Below are 16,000 nucleotides of genomic sequence, written 5' to 3' on the forward strand. Positions count from 1 at the left end.
CACTTGAGCTTGACACATAACGTAATGACGAACACGGTTGCCCAGCCCTGTTTGAACCTCGAGAGGGGTCAATTGCCGTAATTATGTTGTGCGTCAAGTTCAAGTTCCAGACATTTTTTAATTTAACTCTGATTGTATTCGTCTGAAAGAAAAATGTATACACCCATGGCTTCAGGGTGAGTAAATCATGGGCTAATTTTCATTTCTGGGTGAAATATCCCTTTAAGCTAATAAAGATAAGCGTATCTGGCTTGCTGTCCGCAGTGGAGGGGCTTGAGGAAGCAGCTTTAACTCGAGCTTATTAACCCCCCAGTGGGACTACTAATGCTTGGATGATGAGTAGGCCTATGGTAGCAAGATGCCTAAATTATGTTGGTGGAGTTAGGGAGGTGGAGGGACGCCAAAACAGCTGATGCCAGAGCAAGGTGAGCGGCTACTTATATGCTCCAGCAGTTCATTGAAAGATTAGATGGGTTCACGCTCCCCGAAATTACGCTGTGAACTTCACAAAAAAGTACTTGATTTTTAATTTAGGCTTAAGTATTAAAAGTAAAAATTACTTACTGACGGATGTTTATTCTGCTATTTTATATCCTCTATACTGTTCAAAATATGTATTGTATTGTTAAAAATAATTGACCTCATAATTTTTAATCAAAATTGTAGGTCTAAATGGGTCTCCCAGAGAAAACGACAGACTTCTCTATGGTGTCATATGCAGGACTTATTCTAAATCTCACCCCTGGAAGCTTGCATTCATCTCAACTTTTCCCAAAATCAAATCATTCGGATGTATAAACTGAACAAAAATTGGTAACCCAAAAATGATTAAGCTTAGTCGCATTTTGCATGGATAAACGCATATTTAAAAAAAAAAAAGTCTGATGGCATCTTTACACCATTCTGTTTTGTCCACAACTTTAAAATGGATTTCTTCATGTATTTAATTAATTTATTATTTAACACCGTATCAGCATCAGTGGCTATATTCATGGCAAACTCAAGAGTAAAACATTTAAAATAATCATAATAACAATAACACTTCAATGAACAATACAATAATTTAACAAAATTATCTTTACAAACAAACAAAACAAAAATAACAAAACAACAATAAACTCTAATATTTTCCAAGGAGAAACCTTTGTAAGAATGTCCATCAATTCAATTTCTGAAAAAAAGCGTTGCCTAATGTCGTTTACAGAAGGACATTCCGATAAAAAAGGCATTCAAATGAAAACAATGTTAGATAACAACTGGACCACAACCTTCAGATGTTCCTGCCAGTTCCAGTAGGTAATCAATTAATTAATTGAATTTTTTGTTCTGTGACAGTTTGTGATTAGAAAAACATCTCCAGGTGTTGGTTTCTCTAGAACAGCAACATACCAAAAAACTCAATCATTTACAGTGTAAAAGTACGCTGTGTTCCTGCACGCTAACCGCAAACACAAACAAATAATACACTCAGTACATTCAGATGCGTTTATGACGAATATACACTGGGGAAAAAATGGTAACCAAAAAAATATATTTGTTTTTTCAAAGTCATAAATATGACAAAAATATTGCTTAATCGCCCTATATGCATTAATTTATTCCAACAAAATAAATTTTAATGGGTTAAATCAAGTAAAAAATAATGACCTTTTAAGGTAACAATTAGCCTACCTCAGTGTAGCATGAGTGTAGCACCAACAATAACAAAAAAAAGTACATTTATTGTGAAAATAGTGTGCAAACTACCTAAATACCCACTTACAAATAGTTAGTTCAAAGTCACAGACAGATTAATAAACATCTGCATCGTGAAATGACATTCAGCTTCATTTAAAAGTTCCTGAGTCAACCTGACATGGCCGTCTGCTGCTCACGTGACCACATGTTTCTACAGGTGAAGCATTGAGTCACACAGAGAACCGTAAGCTGTGTGTGTGTGTGTGTGTGTGTGTGAGAGAGAGAATGAGAGAGAGAGAGAGAGAGAGAGAGAGAGAGAGAGAGAGAGAGAGAGAGAGCGAGCGAGCGTGAGAGCGTGACATTGCAGGCTTCCCTCACGCATGATGTTGTTGTGGGGTTAAAATCACCTTAGTCATAGTGATCCTATTCATAAATTAACCATTAACATAGTATTGATAATTAATGATTGATTCTCTTTTGCTCCAGGATTCAGCTTTTACACTGGACGTCAAGTGGTGACACAACACAGCACCAACATTATTTATCATACAAAAGTCAACAAAAACACCCTACAAATCAAACACAGAAATCGTCATATCTTCACATAGTGGTGAATGGGAGTGCAAAAGATATTTTTGCACTCCCATTTTCTCCAATAGCAAAAGAAAATATTTTTATACAAATTTTATTTAATGCAAAGGTAATAAAATACAAAGTATACTGTAAAAAGATGTACATAAAATTTTTACTTTTTACAAGAAAATACTATTTTAGTCTACTTTAAAATGTCATGTTTAATTCAATGTGGTATTTGCCGTCTCTGTAATTAATTGTCAAATGTAATAGTGAGTTTTTTTCATTCAAATTCGGACTTTTTTTTACATTTTTAAGAATGAATATATAAAAAAAATCTTTTAACACGTCATCACAGTCTATGAAAAGCTTCCATATGTAAAATAAAGGTGATATTGGCAGTGTTGTTTTCTAAATGTCTCTAGTGTGTGGACATTTATCCTCACGTGTTTATTGAGTGTAGTGTGGGTCATTTTCTGTGAGCTTGTGCACACATGTCCTCTGACACACCCTGGAAATGGAGGAAACACAATCCTCACATGACCTCATCAGTCTCAACACTATCTACAGCAGATTCCCTGTGGATCGGGATATTTGTGATGTAAATTAAGCTTTCAGTCTGGCACAGTTAATGTTTCGCCTATCATTATTACATATTCGGGTCGTTAATGACCCAGATCTATAACTAATGCGGAACGATCTCTAAATGCAGCAATAGTATAAAACTCTCCTGATATTTGAATAACAATGAGAAAAGAATAAAATAAAGCATATTTCGTTACCTTTTGGAAATTATAAGGGTTAAATTTGAGCAGATCCTTTTTGCCATAATGACTTTTATCGTCGATAACAAGTAAATCGATAATATCTCTGATAGTATACTTGATGTGTATATTGAATTGCACTTATTGAGTCATCAGAGATTCAATTATTGTTTCATAAAAATAAGAAAAACATTTTTACATACCTCGGGGTTACTAGCGACTATACACTTTTTACAAAAAAGAAAATGATCAGAAAACAGACATTCTTTTCTCATTTCAGTTGTTATAATGTTTATAATGAATACATTGAGGAATACTATGAAGGTTGATGTGTATGATCTCGTCCCGGGTCGATAAAGACCAGAGGCAAGTGTTTAAGGGTTAATGTGTGCCAGTCGCACTACAGTGACTCATCAGACACCATGATTAAAGCACAACTCACTCATTGTAGGCATAAAGCCATGCAAACTCATCACAGATCAAATTCATTCCACTTGTGAAAAAAATGCCATTTTGCTTGAGTAATTAGCTTAACTAACAGGTGTGGTTTTACCTCGGCATCTCTTTACAGGCCCCAGAGCGTCATCTCTGATGATTACAGCATGAATAAAGGGATTGTGTGAAGATAATAGAGGTGAAGGTTGTGTTTTGCAGGTCATTGTAGGGTTGGGTGCTACTTTTATAGGACTTATTAAAAAAGTGCTACTTCCAAACATGAATCTGCCCATGAAATGCCTCACTTTCCTTTCCTGTGTAGACATGTCCTTTTAAAACAGTGTTTTAGACAGTGTTTAATTGGACAAAAATGCATCTGTTTGTGTGTTATGACTCAGCAATATCTCAAAAACTTGATTCTTGCTGACTTTACACACTGATGTGATGCTGTGACGTCAGAAATGCACAGAACTGCCATCTTCTCAGTTTTAGCTTCAATAGAGCATCTTCTCTGTGATGATGAACAACGTTATTATGATCCACAGACAGTCCTGGTGTTTTTTAAGTCTTGTGTGATTTAGGAGAGTGTAAATGTTCTAACACTGCAGTAAATCCTATTATTAATCAACATTAGAGAAAAAACACCATTATGCCTTATCAGACATAATAAAATACATTCTTTACAGTATTAGAACTTTCTCTCTCACAATCTCTTCCTTAATGTTTAACTTTTCAACAAAACACTCATTTACATTCCTCAAAATATTCAAATGGAGAGTGTTTTCCCTCAGGTCCTCTTTAAATAACTAAATAGAGTCGCATGTGACATGCAGATCACCAACTCAATATTATGCATTTTTACCTGTCTCCATAACACAGATTTCATAGGTTTATGTGTTTATAATGTTTGTGTAATGTGTGCCGGATAAACCCAGTCAAATTTCTCAAAAATGTTTTATGATGTCTGTTTTAAAAATGAATTGTGTTTATGTTGATTGTTGAATTGTATTGAATAAGAGCTTTTTAACCTAAGAAAAATTTCTATCATCAGTGATAGACAATAAAGTTTTTCTAAATTCAAATTTTATATGCACACACACATATATATGTATAAAGTCACTATTCAGATCAGTTCATTTCAGTTCAATAAATGTGTAGTTCATTCATTTTGAAACAAGTTCAGTTCAGCTGAAGACAATAGTGTCATTATTCAGCTCAGATAGTGTCAGTGGCATAAAACTGATAATTTTGCTGGATATTAAGTGTGCGACTCAAACGAGCCTCATTCAGCAGTCGTGTGATGATCGGCCAGATGTGCTTGTGTGGTGGTCTTACGTAACCAGCTGTTGACACGATTCACGCTGAGACAGTGACCTGCATCCTGACTGAGAACACACACACACGTTTTCTACCTATTCTCTCTTTGTGAGAACATTCCGACACAATGGTTTTTATGTATGTTTGTTGGAATATACAAACTGTTTATTCTGTCCCCTTACACTAACCCGACCTCTAAACCTACCCATCACACAAAACTTTCTGCATTTTTAATAAAACATTGTTTAGTAAAACATTTTTTAATACGAGGACTCGTATAAACGTTTTCCTTGTACCAGTGAAATACCTGTCATTAAACAAATATTTCCTCAAATTATTTAAACATGCACTAACACACACAGAAATAGGACTCATCATGCACACAAAGAAATCTTATTTCTAGGGCTAATTATATAATATAATAATAATATTATTATTAAATTATATTATTTTAATGAAATGTGTTGCGTTCATGATAATTAAGTACATTTTCTCTGTTTCACTATTGTAATTATACAAATATAACTATTTATACTATAATGCATTTATTAACATTTTAGTGAGATGCATTATATTATTTCTGTTCTCATTAGCATAATTTATTTATCTTTGATATTTATTTTCATCTCACATCAACATGGCAATAAAACTACAGTAACACTTTCTCCATCATTGAAAACACAAAGAGTGACGTCGTTTCACATTTCTTTATTTTTCATGTTACATAATATTGAAACCGCTTCAGTGATACAAAAATCCCCTAGTGACGTGGCAGCTCATGATTGGCCAAGCCGCAGGAGGTCGCAGCCGATTGGCTGTTGTTGGCTCAGCGTTTGTTTATGTGTGTATTATGATGGCAGTTTGTGAGCGGACGAGGTTTCACCTCATTTCTCACGACTGTTCCTCTACGCTCATCTACAGCCAGAGAAATACTGGGATACTGAGTTCATTTCACATTACCAAAATACATATAAACTGTTACAGTTCGTACATTCAAAGACAATTTTAATCGTCACAATTCTTCCTGAAGGAAGCGACAGGCACAGAGCTGTAGGACAAGCAGTGTTCAGGAACACGTAAGCATGCTAAAAATCGATTTCATGTTGACTTTAAAACACATAACTCGCTCGTACCAACATGTTTGATACGTGGTTCACAGAAGTAAACAGTGGAAGACAAATACTGCTGAGAGAAAAACACAATCTGATGGTTTCAAATGTTAAATGTGACCAAACGTTCATCTTTGAGTCTCTGTACCATTTCAGCTGATATCTAATCAAGTAACATACAAAAAAAAAAAAAAAAAACGCAACTCCAATTTTCGGTTCGTCATAAAAACCATGGAGAAGGTAAAATAGAAATACAATGGCTTTTCTACAAATTTACAAAAGAAAAAGGCATGATGGCACCAACATCTAAAATATAATACTAAAACTCTACTGGTGAACATCATTTCATCATTTGAACATCAACATGTTTCGTCCCTTCCAAAAAAAACCCCATTATTTACAAACCATATACAATGTCCAAAAAGACCATGTTTGTGATTTAAAACATGCAAAAATATCATACCATTTCATTTGAAATATTTGCTTTATGAGTAAGTAGATCACCAAAGGATCTTTAAATATCGTCCACTTTGGCTGAACCGGCGCACGCAGAAACGGATTTCAGCACGGATGGAGACGGAGACGCGACTGTCTCGGTTCTGTAAACGTCGTTGTGTTTCTCCAGCAAGGCAGTGTCGTCAGATAAAGCACGGAAAGATGGAAAAGGCACAATCTCGGATTGACAGCGCAAGACAAACGTTCTGTTAAAGAGGACCTGTTATGCTCTTTTACAACGTCTTGATGTTGTTTCTCTACTAGAACAGGTTTTCCTGATTGAATGTTGATTATTTTCCTCATATTCTCCATCGTTGCGGCTCCTCTCTTCCCAGTCTGTCAGTAACGCTCTGTTTACTTCCTGTCTCTATGAAGCCCCTCCCTCTGAAAAGCACACTGTGCTCTGATTGGTTGGCTGGATGATTGTGTTGTGATTGGTCGAGTGTGTTTGGAAAATGTCCCGCCCCTTATCATAACCACCAGTTTAACACACTACTAACTAACTCAACCAGGCCCGCCCCTTTATTCTGCGTATTAATTATTTAAATGAGAAATATTGTGATGTGTTCGTTCCCGGAAGAAACTCAAGACTACAATGGAGGCGATTCAGGGAGTTCAGAAACACTGACGCTGATATAGAGAATAACTCCCTCTTTCATGCTCAAAAAGCAACATTACACACTAAAGAAAGATGAACTGAACATGTAATAAAAGCAGAATAGGTCCTCTTTAATATCAGGTCAAGGCCTGCGCGTGATTTAACTGTAATTAATGAGTCAGCGGCCACAAACGTCTGCAGATTCTCGTAAAAACGCAGCACCGCCCCTTTGGTGTGGCATTCATTTGAAAGCCGACTGCAGCTGTGATGGAAAAAAGCACGCAAGAAGATGAAGAGTGCAAGACTGGAGACCCAACATTGTTCACTCACTTTAAAATCCTTGAAATGAAGATAATCGGGTCGGAAATCTCATCCCGATCTGGTTCAGCTGTGCGGATCTGGTTTTATGCATCAGTTGGAAGGAAAAAGTTGAGGAAAAAGCAGCGATTTTGTGGACCGACTGTTCACGCAACCTGTTCACTACAAACATTTGATAATTGGACCTTTTTCCCCCATCTCAAAGAGAAAATGTAATTCAAACGATAAAATTGAACAAATAGTTCACTCAAAAATGAAAAAAATCATCATTTACTTGCCTTCAAGTCTTTTATATCAAGGTTTTTGCTTGCTTTTCCTCACAAAACATAAGGAGAAAATGACTGAAATTTAATTTTTGAGTGAACTATTCAACAAACTAACTATCAGTGACCAAATAAAGTCACCATAAAGGCAAACGTGATTATGAAAACTTTGTTGGCATGTCTTGATAAAAATCCAGAAGTGCTTATTTGATGAACCAATCTCTCTCTCTCTCTCTCTCCATCTTTCACATTCATAAAGAGCGACAGACCATCCTCTCCATGAACTCATCTTCACATCAATCTGAGAACACAGAGATCCGAGTGCTGAGAAAACACACTAGAGAACTTAAAACAACAAGCGAGGGCTGCGAGAGGGAGAGAGAGGTGTGTGTTCTGAGATGATCCCCGGGATGACGAGGGCTTCAGGGTTAGTGAGCACCTTTAGAGCCGGGCGGGTTGTGGATCCAGTCCAGAGTGATGAGAGACAAACTGCCGATCATGAAGAACACGCCAAACACCAGGAAAATGGCTGCCTGTAGATAATATAATAATATAATGTAATATAATATAACATGCGGATCATGAAGAGGATTCAAACAAAGTTATATAATACCATTTAAGAAATAGAATATATGAAAATACCAGCCACAATAGACACACACACACACACACACACATATAAAATATAGTATGAGAAATATAATATTACATGTGATGCCAACCACCATAATATATAAAACATAATATATTATATTATATGAAGAAACCAACCACCAGAAAAAAATTATATATATATTGATGTCTTTTATAATATTTTGTAAATATATATATATATATACACACACACACACACACACACACACATTTACAAAATATGATATAAGAAATAAATATATTATTTTTTTACAAAATGTATATATATATATATATATATATATATATATACAAAATAATATTAATATTATGATACATTTATAAAAATAATATTATTTTACAAATATATGGTGGTTGGCATCTATATATATATATATATATATATATATATATATATATATTTATATAAGAAATATAATACAATATATGAAACAAAATATGGTGATTGCGAAATATGGCGATTAGCATCTTCTTATATTCTTATATTATATAATTATACGATATAGCACAGACACCAAATCATATATTTATAATATGTTGTGCACGTACAGATATCTTCTGAGGAGATCTGAGCGGTAAACTCTTGACTAGCCGCAGGTAAAACGCTGCTGGGAGGATGAAGATGAGCATGGTGGCCGCAGACGAGCCTGCAGGAGGAAGAGTGGCAATATTACACGCGTGTTACACTTTCTTCTCCTCTCAAGTGGGAAAAAGGGGCCACATCTATAAGTGTTGAGTGGAGAAACCACTGACCGATGAAGCCGAAGATGTCTCTGATGGTGGGCACGAAGATCACCAGGAGGTTGTTGAAGGCCAGTATAGCAGCAGCGATGAGGAAGTGTCGTATCCAGCTGAACTCTTTCCCTGCGAAACACAGCATGGTGACTGACGAACGAATCTGCAAACACACAAACAAACAAATCATTCAAAAAAATATCAAATCACACGGTTTATTTTACAATTCTGTAAGCAAAAAGGGATATAAACATGTTTATATAGATTAAAAGATGTAAAAAAAAATAAAAAAAATGATATAATATAAAAAAAGAAATTGACTTAACACTAAACATTTTTATATATTTGTATTATATTAATAAAATATTAATATAATGTAAAACGTATATCACATTTTCAGTTAAAATAAGTTTAAAACATTTTTTGTACATCATTTTTTTTAAAAACCCATTTATTGTTAAATATATATATATATATATATATATATATATATTAAAAAGGGAAAAGTATAAATATATAATTCTTTAAAAAATATAGATTTTTTTTTAAATGTTATAAATATTTTTTTAACAATAACTGTTGTATGGATGCAAGTAGCAATTGTGTGTATGAACTATAATTTCAAATGTAACTACACGATGTGCGCATTTTTGTTGTTGCAATAAATATAGTTCTAGACAGGGATAAAATACATAATATTTATAGGCACTGTGGTCAAAAACCTGAAAACATTCAATGCTTGAAATGTTAAAGTTGCACAGACGCCAAATGAAATCACATTCAGTTCCAGAACAACTGTCCGGCGGCTTTACAGAGGATCCCAAACAAATGAAAAGAAAACAACTACATATATGAACACGATTTTCTTTTTAGATTTAATGGAATTCCTTTGAGAACTAATATTACTGTTATGAACTCGCTCGAGCACTGCACACACACACACACACACACACACACACACACGGAGCAGGTGAGTGAATGATCTGAGCGCAGGTCACAGGACTCGAACTGATCCGCTCAGAGCATGAGAACCAGCTCACACTGGGGCAAAGTTCATCACACACACACACACACACACACACACACACACGTGGGCGGGGCCGGAGACAGGATTACTAGTGTAACTGTGTGGTAGAGTTGCATCAGCCAAAAGCAGCAGAAGCGTCTGCCCGACAGAGTTTGACACGGATCACTTAAATGCACCTGAACTTTCCCCTAAAAACATACGATGTCAGTGAATCCACTAAAATAGATCAAGTGACCCTCCAATGATAGACAAAAAACTGCAATGAGATTTCTTTAGAGCAAATGAAACCAAGTTTTGTTGCTTTTAATTTATGCTGCGCACACCTATACACTAGTACTATAGACATATCAGTTACACAACTAAATGTAACGTTCCTGTAAATACACCAGCATCTGACGAGCGTCTCAGAATAAACTCAAACAATTCTCATCAAATCATCAGTTGCATCTACACTGCAAAAAAAAAAAAAAACACGAAAAAAAAAAACAAGTTTGTCTTGTTTTCCAGTGCAAATATCTTAACATTCTTAAAGCAAAATACATTTACGGGATACAGACACAGACACATCATTGAGAAGCAGAATTAAGCGAGTTTATACTTAAAACAAGAAAGAAAAATGTGCCAATAGGGTCAGAAATATAAACTTAATTCAAAGGAAAAACTTGTTTTGTGAACAATTCATCAAAATTAAGTGAACTTATGATTAAAACAAGACAAAACCAGTCATTTTGCTTCTCAAGTAAATGCATCTTGATGTAATGAAGTTTATGTATTGTACAAAAAAAAAATCAAATTTATAAAAAAATATATTTTTATTTCCGCTCTTTAATACAAGATTAATACAAGACAGAAAAATCTAAAATAAATTCAGGTGAAACTGTGCAATCAGGTAAAATATGTTTAACTGTATATTTATATGTAAATAATGTAACAAAACATTAAAATATATTAAAAAGTGTATCAAAATATATCTAAAATAGTAATATTAAAATATATAGTGTATTAATATATTAAAGTGCAAAATTTTTTACCCATTTTAAATATATAGCATTTTAAAAATCAATATATTTAAAAAAATTACATTTTTTGACAGTAAATGTTGCATGTATGCAAGTAGCAAATACATGTATGAACTGTAACTGCAAAAATAACTAGATGTGGGTGGTTGTTGTAATAAATATGACGCTAGACAGGGATAATATTCAACACATAATTTAAGACCCCCCCCACCCCCACACACACACCCACACACACACACACACACACACACACATCTGAGACGACGTTGATTAATAGAGTTCTCAATTCGAGTTGAGGAACTCCAGGCTGTTGGCCTGTAAAGTCAAGGGAAGGCACGTTTAGGAGCAGACGGAGTCAGTGACAGCATGATGGCGTCTCTTAAAGAGACACGGCTCTGTGACTCTCACATAAAGCTGAGTTTTCTGGCCGTCGCCTGCGTGCCACATTTCTGTCTGACTGCTCAAAGTCTTCGGCACCATGTGTGACATTCCCCCGTGACCCTCGGCTCGACTCGTGTGCGAGTCACTGTGAGGACGCTCGCGTCTCTTTACCTTCATTTCAAAACTAGCTTGTTCTGATTGACATAGCCTTTGTGGATTTTATTTAGGGCTGCACGTTATTGAAGAAAAGTGCGATATGCGATAACTCATTAAATAATGCGATACGATAATGCTTAAAGGGTGTAAAATAAACTTAAATTATCTTTAAAATATATTTAAAATTATATAACCTACATGTGTGTTTCAATTCTTTTTTTAACAACAACAGTTTAACGACAGTACCTGAATAATCAAATGTAAAAATAAAGCACTGCTTAGTTTTCACTGTATGAATGAAATATATACGGATTCTTATTAAAGCTACAAAAATTATTCAGCCGAGAGCAGTGAGTGATTTTCTCTTTGTCTTTTATTCATGACGGCAGTTATTGCAAGCTGTTGCGATATGCTTATCGTGATATTTATATTTGCGATATTTCGATATATTGTGCAGCCCTAATTTTATTAAAATTTTTCTGCATGTTTATATTCATCGTTCATGTATTTTACTGTTTGTAAAGTGTCCTAGAGTGTCTTGAAAGGCACCCATAAATAAAATGAATTATTATTGTTATTTTATTTTCTCCTGATAATGCTAGTTAATGTGATCGCATTAGACTAAAACTTCCTGACTTTGCTCACATAGACTAGAACAACTTCCCCCGGAAATATATTTGAGCTTTTTTTTTCTCCACCTTGTTACATTTGCGGTGTCCCGTGTCAAAAATGACCCGCCTACAAAAAACTGCTTATAATATATTGTTATGCTGTTATAAATGCTAAGTATTGGATTCAATCTTTTTTATTAGCTTGTTTTGTGTCAATCAGCACAGGTTTTGTATTTGTTTCTGGAAGTGACTGATCTGAGCTGATGCACCTTTTAGAAATGACATTTACAGTACAGTCTCAAATAATTCAAACTATTCATCAAAGAATCCTGAACAATCAAATGGATCATGGTTTCCACAAAAATATGAAGCAGCACGACGGTTTTCAACATTGATAATTATCATAAATGTTTCTTGAGCATCAAATAATCATATTATACTGATTTCAGAAGGATCATGTGACACTGAAGACTGGAGTAATGATGCTGAAATTTCATCTTTGATCACAGGAATAAATAACATTTTAACATATTTTCATATTAAAAACAGCCATTATAAATTGTAATAATATTTCACAATTTTTACTGTATTTACGATCGAATACATTTTATGCACAGCCTAGCTGAGCATAAGAGACTTCTTTTAGAAAAATCTTCCTGACACCACACTTTTGGACATTAGTGTATATAATTAAATACTGCTCTTAATCGCTGGTTTCACTGCAGTGTTATTAGTTATAATAGTATATATAGAAAAATAATAGTGGTATGCAGTGTATATTTACACGTCTAAGTTCAAATCATACTGAGGTCATTGTTTTTTGTGCCACTTCTGCTTTATTTTTAAATACTATAATCTAAGAAATGACTTAAAGATATTGTGGCTGTAAATAGCTTGAGTGTAGTTATCTGCCTGATGTTAGTTGTGTAGATAATACACTTTCAGCATCAGTGTTGTTTAATTAAGCCCCTTTCACACAGCGCATTGATCACGGGAAATTGCCAGAACACCTTCTGTGTGAACGCAAACACGACCCGGGATTGATGCAGTGTTGGGGATCTAGGAACATTGCCGGGATCAGTCCCGTAACGCGCGGTGTGTGAACAAAAGCCATAATCAATGCCGTGTCGTAATGATGACGCTGAAACCGGGATTGTTCGCCAGCGTGAAACGGTACGTAATGCGCTAGTTTATAATCGAATCAGAGAAAAAAATGCACAAGCGTGGTTTCTCCAGAGAGACATCGCAGCTCATAAGCAAACTATAGACGGTGCTGAGATCGCATCGATGTCAGGGGTCTTTACGGGTTGTGTGTGAACGCACTCCCTGATTCCGTAAAATCACTGGCAGTGTGCGTGAACCAAAGTCAAACGAACCTGGGTCAAGTCCCGGGTCACTGTATTTTCCAGAATCTCTGTGTGAAAGGGGCTTTACTGTAAAAGGGCAGCTTAACTTGCTAGCTTCAAAGAAATGGCTCTGAAAATAGTTCCTGAGCTCACAAACGCAGAGGAAGCTTAAGAGATCAGTCATCGACCACAAAACCATATCAAGGTGAGCAATGCTGTCGAACAACGACACAAAACACACATGTGGAGGAGAACCAGCGCAGACACACAACACACCCCAATACAGGCAGAAATATCAATGTTACGAGTCTGTATGGAGCTGAAGTGTTACTCTCAGTAAGTCTGAAGCAGTTGAAGCACCAGACGTGATCATGTGATTGAACCTCATTGACCCTAACAGGCCCTGCCGTGACCTTTGAACCCGGGCTGCACTGACCTCACATTAATCACAGGGTCGTTTGTCAATTAAAGCACGTCGAGCCTACAGACAGACCAGAGTAATCACAGGGTCAAAGCACAGACTAACAGTGAGATGGGTATAAGAAATATATATTAAAAAACATATAAAATAATAAATAAAAATACATATTAATATTTTACAATGTTAATATTTTTATTAAAATTAAAAATGAATATATACAGACTTAATATTACCAATAACATCAAATATATAATAACAGGTCAAATATTTAGAAGTATATTAGTTTTAAACAATAAATGTGTGTAAAATGTTAATATGCAAGTAATGTTTTAAATACATTTTGATGCATATTTTCCCCATTTAATATATTTTATATAATTTAATATATTAAATGTGAAATATATATATATATATATATATAATTAATATATTTAGAAATAAAATTATATTAAAAAAATTAATAAATATTAAAAAATATATAATTAAAGTATAAATGTGTAAAAAATATATTTAAATATATTTATATATTTATAAATATATCTTATTTAAATATATTAAATTACATAAAATCTAAGAGAATTTTCACATTTAATACTGTACAATTAAAAATAATATTATCATATTTTAAAAGAATATATATATATATATATATATATATATATATATATACACACACACAAGATTATAATAAATTATTATAACAATAAATGTAACTGTAAAAAAAATGCTACAATTTTTTAACAATGCAGTTTACTCTGTAGATGGAGAGTTTGATTTATTGCACTTTTAATAAATCTGCAGATGCGTTGATCAGGAGAAGCGAGACTGTAGGATTCGTGGACTCACGTGACACACGTGAAACTGGAGCTGAACAGCCTGATGGTCTTTATAAGGACACAGCAGCAGAACACCTGTCACTGCTCATGCAGCTCATGTGCCCATTAATGGCAAACAGCCTCGATTCAAAAAACTGTGATATCACTCTGATATACATCACTCCATATATCAGTCCTGAGGAGTTTCCCACAGTCCTGGATTCACAACAGCGGCCCACTCTGTCTTACTGTGCGTTCACACCGGACGCGAATAGTGTGTCAAATTCGCGTCTACCGCGTCTAGTTTGACGCTTGACCACTTTGTGTTAATTCGCACGACACTAAATAAATCATTCGCGCGGAACGCGCCAGACGCTCAATTCGTGCTTTTCGCGTGGACTTGATGTGCGAATCTACGCCGCAGGAATTTTTTACGCGCGTAACGCGTCTTTGTATTGACTTAACATTGAAATCACTCGCGCTAGACACTCTATTCGCGTCCGTTGTGAACGCACCGTTAGCCAATCAGAAACACCCGTGGCCTTTCAATTTTGCACATTTCAAATTGCTCCTTTGTATTAGGAGGAAAGGTTTTGGAGAAAGGGAAGAATAAACATGACTAGTAAGAATAATAATTTAAAAAAAAGGTAGCTCCATTGTTTATGCCTTATTCACAATAAAACAACAGTCTGGTATGGTTTTGTTTCTGCGAGTAAGTGGTGTCTGCGAGCCCGACTCAAGGTCTCTATATCCCTCAGACAAAACAACAGAAATCCTCCCACAAACTCTGACATTTAAGAGCAACTTGAAGGCCAAGAACTCCTTGGAAACACAAAATGTCACATCACACAAACTCTACAACCCCTGATCTAAACCTCATCAAACCAGAACTGCCCTCGAGCAACTGTGTATTATATCAGTCTCTCTTACAAGACATTTGCGGTTTTACTTATAAAAATACAAACTTGTAAAATGGGGCGGTAATGACAGTGACAGATGACATGTTTGTCAGGTCTCATTTTTGTGCAGCTTTTGAGAGAATATTTTAAACAAAATAATGAAGTAATACCGGCTAGACCTGAAAACTCATATATTTCAATCCTATATGAATTCCTCATCTGAGCTGTTGGGTGTGTGTGTGTGTGTGTGTGTTGTGCACCTCCTGTGGCCACACACTGTCACTGCAGTCTTGGCAAGGTCACTGCACTGCATCAGGTAATATTCCATTCCCTTTGCTCGCCCCGCCCTCACTATGTGTGTGTGTGTGTGTGTGTGTGTGTGAGAGA

General features: G+C 35.1%; 1 protein-coding gene across 2 annotated transcripts in view; it reads right to left on the minus strand.

Moving 5' to 3' along the window:
• Positions 1 to 5,459: 5,459 nt before the first annotated feature.
• Positions 5,460 to 16,000, minus strand: part of slc38a4 (solute carrier family 38 member 4) — a 32,424-nt gene continuing 21,883 nt past the window's right edge. For both annotated transcript variants that reach the window (XM_077235220.1, XM_077235221.1), the window contains exons 14-16: positions 8,957 to 9,101; positions 8,753 to 8,850; positions 5,460 to 8,082 (exon numbers count right to left, since the gene is read on the minus strand). In XM_077235220.1, coding sequence (XP_077091335.1) covers positions 7,978 to 8,082; positions 8,753 to 8,850; positions 8,957 to 9,101 — 348 coding nt within the window. In that variant the 3' untranslated portion in view covers positions 5,460 to 7,977. The remainder of the gene's footprint in view (positions 8,083 to 8,752; positions 8,851 to 8,956; positions 9,102 to 16,000) is intronic.

Source organism: Siphateles boraxobius, unplaced genomic scaffold (genome assembly GCF_051911475.1).
Source record: "Siphateles boraxobius isolate OS27281-9 unplaced genomic scaffold, OSU_SipBor_1 19, whole genome shotgun sequence".
Taxonomy (NCBI): domain Eukaryota; kingdom Metazoa; phylum Chordata; class Actinopteri; order Cypriniformes; family Leuciscidae; genus Siphateles; species Siphateles boraxobius.